Source organism: Nannospalax galili, unplaced genomic scaffold, assembly GCF_000622305.1.
Source record: "Nannospalax galili isolate Female #2095 unplaced genomic scaffold, S.galili_v1.0 scaffold657, whole genome shotgun sequence".
Lineage (NCBI taxonomy): Eukaryota > Metazoa > Chordata > Mammalia > Rodentia > Spalacidae > Nannospalax > Nannospalax galili.
The window spans coordinates 305360-314731 of NW_008339927.1; the positions used below are offsets into that span (position 1 = coordinate 305360).

A 9372-nucleotide genomic window follows, 5' to 3' on the forward strand; every position below is an offset into this window, starting at 1 on the left:
GTGTGTGTGTACGTGTGTGTGTGTGTGTTCCATGAACTTTCATTTGAAATGAGAGTCTATGACTTTCAAAGGTTTCTCTAGAAGACGACGAACCTGTCCTAGGTGGCAGTCATGTCCCTCCGCCTCCCTCTGGCCACATGGCTATTAATGTCTCCCTCCGCCTCCCTCTGGCCACATGCTATAACATCTCTTCCTGTCTCCTTCACATTCTCCTGCCACTCCAAATTTAATTAATCTTTTAAAATCGCAGTTCTGATAATCACATTCACTCTTCCCGGAGCCCCGAAACAACGTCCCACAGGCTCGGCCTGCTCAGGTCTGTCTCCATTTCCTTGTGCAGGGTAAACAGCACCAAGTCAGAGGGCTTACCTCCGCAGATTCACACGAGATCACTGCTCGCCTCTCAGAAGCTCACCCAGTGTTTAGGATTCTAACATATCTGTACAATCCATACCTAGCTTCCTTTGTGACCTTGAAGGGAGTGACTGCTTGGTGGCGCACACCTTTAACCCCAGCACTCGGGAGGCAGAGGCAGGCGGATCTCTGTGAGTTCAAGGCCAGCCTGGTCTACATAGTGAGTTCCAGGACAGCTGGGGCTATAGGGAGACCTGCTTCAACTGGACATTTTGAGAGTAAATTTTGTTCTTTGAACTATCCCTCTAATTTTGCTATTGCTTAGAGGATGAGGAGCATAGGGGGGGACTGGTAAGTGAAAGGGGCCCAAGCCCACGGCATGTATGAGAAACTCGTAATGAAATCCATTAGCTTTTATAATTAATACATGATAATAGAAATTGAAAAGGAAAAAAAAGGTGTAATTTCTCCCCCTCTCCCGCCTGTGTGTGACCTTCCTGGTACTTCTCTCCTGGCTAATCCAGGAATTTAACAGATTTGGGGAGAGAAAATTGGAATCTTAGCTATTTTTACATTCACAGACCAAGCAATCTCCTGAGTATAACTGCATTCTCATGTTTGTTGAATGAAGGACTACGGCGATTGACTAATTAAAAGAAGAGAAAGTTACATGCCTGGTTGGTGCCACAAGTCTACCAGCACTTGGAAGGCTGAGACCAGAGGGTCAGGAGCTCAAGGTCAGCCTGGGCTACGGGGTAAGATTCTATGTCAAGAAACAGAAAACCAAAAACCCAAAGTAAAACAAAACAATAAAGCTACAGATGAACTACAGTGACAGGAGGCCTGCTGTGAACACTGTGAATCTGACCTGCTGTGACTTGAGAACGCCATGCTCTGACATCCTTTCCTGACTTCACCTTAAAGGGACAGTTCTCACCTGGGTCTTCAGAGTAGGAAGGCCCAATGAGTGCCGTGATTTTCCTGCACCACTGGCGTGCCTTTAAGCTTCAGTTTACAAACGCTGGTCTCTGGAACTCCACATTCTCTAATAAACTGCCTTTGCTTATGTGGATTATGGGGGTTGATATTTGCTATCCTAGAATCTAAGGCTAAAATTTGACATATGTACTTATTAATTAAAGAACAATAATACATAATATGCAAATATACTTATGACACATAAATATATTTTCCAAACTGTAAGAGAACCAGTGAAGGGAACGGCATATTTTAAGTTAGCTCAAGGTCCAGGATCACAGAAAGCAACACAATTTCCTGTCTGCTACTGAGTTCTGTCTGACGCAATGTCTTGTGACATACAGTTTCCAGAAGATTCCACTAGACATTCAAGAGGGAATGAGCATTAGAAAGGTATAGAGTGGGGCTGGACAAATGGCTCAGTGGGTAATGGCACTTGCCACCAAATCTGATAACCTGAGCTCGATCCTGGGGACCCACACGGTGGGGGGGAGAACCAACTCCCACAAGTTGTCCTCTGACCGCCACACAAGTCATGACATACCTTCCCCATCTACACACAGATAGATAAATAAATGCAATAAGTTTTTAAAATGCAGAGTACATACATTTCATAGTATTATTATGAAAATAATTTTCATCTCACAGACTTCCTTAGAAGACTCTTAGAGAGCATTCTCTAATAGTCCCCTGCCAATATTTAAAGAGCCACTGCCTTAGACTCGAGCACTTATATAGAACCTATTTTTCTAACTTTTGTGACTGTTGAGAGTGCAGATCTTATAATACTTGTTTTTTTTTTTTTTTCCTGTTCATTCATGAAGTATGTGTACCTTGCTGGTTTTGTCACAGCCTACCTGCTCACAAAGTGAATAATGTTCCAGTGCTTGCCTGGGAGCCACAACTCTTAACAGGGGTTAAGAGCACAGACTCTAGCCATCTGCAGAGTCAAAACTCCTTCTCAGCCACAGTGGCAAAGGATTCATGGGCAAATCTCTCAGTGTTCTGTGTATTTAAGTTCTGACAGACAGTTAAGTTCTAGTAAGTAGAATGTCCAGTGAAAGTCTTGTTATTTCTAGAATGGGTCAATAAAACACTTTCATGGATGTTATTCCATGTTCTCTCTTGACTGCCTCAATAGGCACAGATCCCAAGTGTACTTAGATGCCACTTATTTTGACTTTCTACTTACAAAGAGTTCAAAGTTTCCCCTGGTCACTCTACGTTTACCCCAAATGGAGTGTATATCAGAGACAGCAAGTTCAAAGGCTGAGACATGGTGGTCATCCTATCATCAACTATTACACTTCTGTGAATGTAATAAAAATCCATAACCTTGTCTGTCTTCGAAGGGGCTCATCCAAGCAAAGGACAAGAAGCTGAGGCCTCATCAGGTCAGAGACTCACCCTGCAGGTGCAAAACGCTGGAGCTTCAGCGCCCCCTGAGGGTGGACATGGACTCTGGGCTCTCCATGGCCTTCCCACAATGTCTGTTCTTTTCAAACCCGTCAAGCAGCAATCCACATCACAAGTAGCAAATATTTAAGTCAATTCTTATTATAGACGGATCAATACCACGCTTTTGAAATAGCATTTGTCTTTTATGTAAATTTCTGATGAAAACTATTAAGAAGACTTTCATAATAAAACCAACCAAGGTAACAGTGGAAGTTGCCGCTAATGAACATTTAATTTAGGTTCAGTAGCTATATTTACAGGCTTTCAATTATTCCCACAAAAAGTTGCTAAGGCTGGAATACGCACTGTAACTGCACTGGAAAGATATAGAAGGTTAAAAAAAAAAAAAGATTCATTCCCCCCCACCCCCGAATCAGATCCAATAATGGAAAGACCTAAAAGAAAAATAAAAAATTAATATATGAACATTATAAAAATGTTCTGAGGAGATAGCTTAATTGATAAAGACCTTGCCTTGCAAGCACAAGACCTGAATTTGACCCCCCGAGGGTGGGCACACACTGGTAATTCCAGGAGTAAGGTAGCAGGGACAGGCTGACCCCTGGGGCTTGCTGCCTGCTAGTCTAGCCTATAGAGAGCTCCAGGCCAGTGAGAGACCCTGTCTCAAGACGCAGGTGTCCAGCACATGAGGAAGGACATCTATAGCTGTCCCCTGGCCTCCACATGTATGTATGTGTGCATGTAACATGTGTATATGTACCAAAACATGTATTTAATCTAAATTAATCCGATTATCAAAAGAATTGTAATAGAATGGATTTCAGATGATGCCCAAAGTAATAATCTGCTAAGAGAAAAAGCTGGATTTAGAATGGAGTCGATGTGCGGCAGTTTGATAATCTGATGAGGAGGGTGCTCGCCCATTCGCAGGTGGGATGGTGACATCAAAGATAACTTACAAATCAACCTGAAAGAAGTACAGCTCATGCTGAAAGACTGCCTGTGAAAGACAGGTTAATAAAGTCAGCTTAACAGGTATTTAGGACAAGTCACTGCAAACCATTTCCAGGGAAGAAAAATTTAAATACTCTGAAATTCTAGAGAGATCCCCCCTGGAGATTTCCCCAAATCTCATGATAAACCTAAATATTTACATAGCATCACAGTAATGAGTTGTGATACTTAGAGCCACTTTTCCAAGCAATTATGATCAACCTTCGGGGAGGCAAGACTGAATTACAGTCAGTAAAAACACAGTTAAAAGCCAGGATCATCTGGACAGGTGATCAGGAGTGTGTGCTAAGCAGAATGAGGGGCGCAAGGATTATGGTATGCAAATATTTGAAACCTTATGTTGAGGACTGGGGAGATGTCAGTGGGTAACAGCACTTTCTGCACAAGCATGAGGACCTCAGTTCAAATCCCCAGAACCCACATAAAAAGGTGGCCATGGCTGTACACATACCTGTAACCCACTGTGGGGAGAGGTGGGCAGGATGGGAGTAGAGACAGGAAGAGCGAAGACTGTTGCCTGCCATAAGCTCCAGGTTCAGTGAGACCAGAGAGCCGTACGGCTGGCACCAGATGTCCTCAGTCTTCTGCAGCAGTGTACATGGGTGCATTCCCAGACACACACACACATACACACATGCTGCACACACACCAGACACACACACACAGACACATACCACATACACGCCACATATGCTTATGCCACACACACACCAGACATACACATACAATACACCACAGATGTCACACACACACATAAAACACACACCACACACAAATACACACAGAAACACACATACATATGCAACCACACACATAAATACACATATACCATATACACACAAACATATACAAACACACATACCATACATAAACACACATACATACAAACACATAATCACACACACATAATTACACACACACAAACAGATATACAATCACATACACACATTATGTTAGTGGGGTTGGTTTGCTAGAGTGTTTTTGTGTTTGCATTTCATTTTTCATTACAAGTACATGTCCATTTTACATTTTGTTTGTTTTCATAGAACCCCCCCCCCCACACCCAGCAATTGCATGTTTCAGCCTCTCAAACTCTAGACGGGACGGGCTGTCCGATCTTCAGCAGGTTTCTAACGCTTATATTTCAATTTCCTAATTAATTTTTTTTATTGTTTTTATTGTTGTTATTACTATTTTGTGGTGGTGGGACTCAAACTCAGCAATTTACCACTGATCTAGGGCCTTTCCAAAGCTTTAAAATATGAATATAAAACCAGCATCTGCTTGTGTGACTGTTGTAAAGATGAATTTTGGCAGCACTGAGAACAACAATAATGTATATGCTGTGTGGTAATACAGACTCAACAACACTTGCTATTAATATTGGCGTTAGTTCAGTAGGTGTAAAATATAGACGTGAAAGATTTATGCCTCAGTTATCACTTTAATTAGCTTGTTCACTATTAGTATTTATTAGGAATAATGCTTCTAATCCAGAACAATACATTTATTTTTTTAAAGTTTAGTATCTTTGTTTTCTTTTCTGAGAATACTACTCTTCGCAAAGAAAGAATATTTTAGAATATAGTCAGAAATTACATTTGTTTAGGGCAGTGAGAGCAGTAAGTTCTCTTGGGTCTACGGCCTCTCCAGTCATGGGTATTTGTCAGTGTTTACAGTCCCACACATGAGTTCCCTCCTATTTGAGGGACTTGAGTCCCAGTAGAAGGCTGCTGGGAGCTCCCAAGACAAAAGGGCCACTACTGCACCAAGAGACATTATTTGTTGTGCTGGTCATTGTTGTGGTTTGTTGACTTTATAGCTGGATGGGATCATTGACTGATTTTCTCTCTTGGGAGTTTGCATAGTATCTTCTGACATTATGGGAGCTAGTCCTCAGGAAGGAGGCTTCCAGGTCAGTTTCAGCTCAGCTGCTCCAAGTTCTGAGTCCTAAGCATGCCTTGCCTTCAACAATAGGGTCTTTCCTTCAAGTTCTGGGAAACAACCCAGGGCTATGGCAGGAGCCAGTGTTGTTTTGTGAGTCTCTTGGAATACCCTGACCAAGAACTCAATGGGAGGTTTCCCTTCTCTGGTGCTGTGATTTTTATTACATACCCTTTAGTTATACATATGTGCATACACACACACACACACACTCATACACACACAGACAGACAGACACACACACATTAAATGTATTTTTTTTTTTTTTTGGTCTTTTTGAGACCTGTAGCTCCAGCTGTCCTGGAACTCATTATGTAGACCAGGCTGGTCTTGAACTCACAGAGATCCGCCTGCCTCTGCCTCCCAAGTGCTGGGATTAAAGGCGTGCACCACCACGCCCGGCACATTAAATGTATTTTTAAGTAAGTTTATAAAATAACGTTTTCTTATGGCTTCTTCAAATGTCCTTCATACCATGTATCTCTCCTTCCTCACACATGGCTCTGTTTAAGCCCCTCCATTTTCCCCATTTCCCCCTTGATAACATCTGTTATAATTATACCCACAGGTAAGTGTAGCTCTCACCACTTATCAAAAAAGCTTCTTTTGTAACAACAGATGGAGACTATTACGGTGTACCACCACTGGTCAAATGCTGACAAGTGGCTGTGGTGAGCCCAACCCCAGTTGATACATCTACAATACAACCCCTGAGCACAGGACTCAGGCAGCATCACAGAAGACAGGGAGGAAAGAAGGCAAGAGTCAGAGGAGCGGGGCACCTGCCGCTAGAGAGTGTTCTAGAGACAGACAGGGAAGCTACACTCAGGAAAGTGCCTAACAAGACCTGCATAAAGATAGCAGCAGTTGACACGCCAACATGGCTGGGGTGAATTTCACAGGGTCCCACCTCTAGATGAAGAGCTACAGGCAAACAGAGGCTGCTGCAGGGAGAACCAGTTTTCCCTGTCAGGTTATCTAATCCCAAGAAGTCAGTCCTAAGCATACATACCAGCACCACTAAATGTACTTAGCAGAGGTTGTGTGTGTATGTAAACATATATATGTGCAACAGTAATAATCAAAGAAGCAGTCATGAAACTGAGAGGGAATTAGGGAGGGGGATGTAGGAAGAGTAGAAATAATAAAAATACAGTATGAATGTATGAAATTCTAAAAAAAGAAAGATTTTTTTAAAAGATTGATGTTTTTAGTTAAGTGTATGTGCATATCAGGTGCCAGTGGAGGCCAGAAGACAGCACTGGATCCCCCTGGAGCTGAAGTTGCAGGCGGTTGTGAGCTGTCTGATGTGTGTGTTGGGCACTGAACTTGAGTCTTGCAAGAGCAGTACGCAGCATTAAGCCCTGAGCTGTCTCCCCAGCCCCAAAGAAAGAATTCTGATGTGTCTCTAGGAAGTGGACAGAAGCACTGAGAGCATGAAGATTTTATCTGTTATGCAGTATGTTCTTAATTGCTTCATTAATGTAATTAGAGCGAGTCTTAACTATGTACTTGTTTTATTTCTAGGGCAAATTTCTCCTCCTCTCTGCCTCTCAGTCCTCCATATCTTACAGGGCAGATGACCTCTCACCTGGGAGATGACTATACACCACACCCTCCTCTCTTCCACCGCAGCACTCCAAATCCTGGTTCATGATCTGTCCTCCACAGCACTTCTGGCTATAGCTGTCCTGGAGCTCCCCAGCACAGCATGCCTGGCTCCCAGAGGTGGAGTAAGGCACTCTGCCATAGTACGCATGACCAAAGCCGACTGATACCTGACTGTGCTGCCCGTCTGGACAGCATGTCTCACCTGTTGGTTTAGGAGAATAACAGGCATTGTATGAATTAAAAACAATGTGTTCTTACTCACAACTAAGTTTTACAACAGTTGTGTCCTAGGCCATATGATTGACACTGTGCCTAAGCAGAAGACCTGCAATACGGGAGCTGCAAGATCTCAGTGAAGTTCTGAAACTTTTGCATTGAAGGTGCAATAACAGACATGTTTGCTCATATATGACAATTTAGAGGTAAGGCTGATCTGCTGGTGAAATAAATGAGCACGTTACATTTAGTGCATGGTTACATGGTATTAAAGGAAGAAGTGTCTGTAGACTTTCCTGTTTCATGCAATTTTATTTTTGAAAGTGGGCTGGATTCAGAAATAAAATATAGACGTATTGATATTGTTCATGGCTGTAAGAAAAAATATATTTGTTATAATTTTCATTATACATGACAGTGGATTACAGACATTTTCATGTAAGTGTATGCCATACTTTGTGCATGTTCCCCACACCACGCTAATCTCTCCTCTTTCTCCTCCTGTTAGGTCCTTTGCTCCCCCAACAGGCATGTCCAACCTTTCTACCATGATTTTGTGTTGGGTCACATTCATAGCTATCCTTGGCTATGCAGTCCACAAGCCACAGGTTAGACATGTCCGCTGGGACAGTTTGACTTCTACTTTCATGTCTTATGCACATACATATGATTGTATGTATGGATATAAAGTCCAGGAGCCAGAGAGAAAAAACTATATAGTACTTATCTGCTGAGATTAATTTAATTAGTTTCATAAGATTACCTCCAGTTTCATCCACCTTCCTTCAAACAACACAACTTTGAACTTTGACCTTCTTTATGGCTAAAAATTCCACTGTGTGTGTGTGTGTGTGTGTGTGTGTGTGTGTGTGTGTGTAATAACTCATATATTCTTTACCCATGCCTCTGTTGCTGGATACCTAGGTTGGTTCCATAACTTAGCTGTTGTAAATAGTGCTGCAGTAAACACTGATGTGCAAGTACCTTGGTGGTATTTTGGGTATTTTCACTTGGAGCCCTTCGAATAAATACCAAGAAGTGGTATCATGAGGTCATATGGGAGATCTGTTTTCAGTGTTTTGAGGAATGTACAGATGTTGTTAGAGGCTGGACTAGTCTACACTCCCATCAGCAGTGTACAAGGGTCCCTTTTATCCACATCCCCATCCATTCGTTACTATTTGTTTTCTGACTGGGGCGAGATGGAATGTCAGTCTGGATTTAATTTGCATTTCTCTGAGGTTGAACATTTTTTCATGTGTTTACTGGATATTTGTATTTCATTTTTGTAATTTGTTCGTCAGTTCATTAGCTCATTTATTTACTAGGTTGTCTGATTTCTTGCTATTTAGTTTTTGCATTCTTTGTTTACTCTACATATTAATCCTCTGTCACATCGCAGCTAGTAATGACTCCCCATCTTGAAGGCGGCTGTTTTAATTGTTTCCTTTGCTGTGCAGAAACATTTAATTTCTTGAAATCTTACTTGCCAGTTCTTGGGATATTTTCCTCAATGATTGGAGTGCCATTCAGAATCCTTATCTATGCCAACATCCTGAAGTGTTTTCTCTATTGAGAAAATTATTTCTTAAAACTTTATTTACTTGGATGGAACTAGAAACTGTTATACTAAGTGAGTTAACACAATCTCAGAAGCTGTGCAGAAACATTTAATTTCTTGAAATCTTACTTGCCAGTTCTTGGGATATTTTCCTAAATGATTGGAGTGCCATTCAGAATCCTTATCTATGCCAACATCCTGAAGTGTTTTCTCTATTGAGAAAATTATTTCTTAAAACTTTATTTACTTGGATGGAACTAGAAACTGTTATACTA

At 41.8% G+C, this 9372-nt stretch overlaps 1 protein-coding gene across 1 annotated transcript in view; it reads right to left on the reverse strand.

Moving 5' to 3' along the window:
- Window positions 1-9372, reverse strand: part of Ush2a (usherin) — an 828188-nt gene that overhangs the window by 207101 nt on the left and 611715 nt on the right. The window contains 1 exon segment of the mRNA XM_008834819.2: window positions 7301-7522. Coding sequence (XP_008833041.1) covers window positions 7301-7522 — 222 coding nt within the window.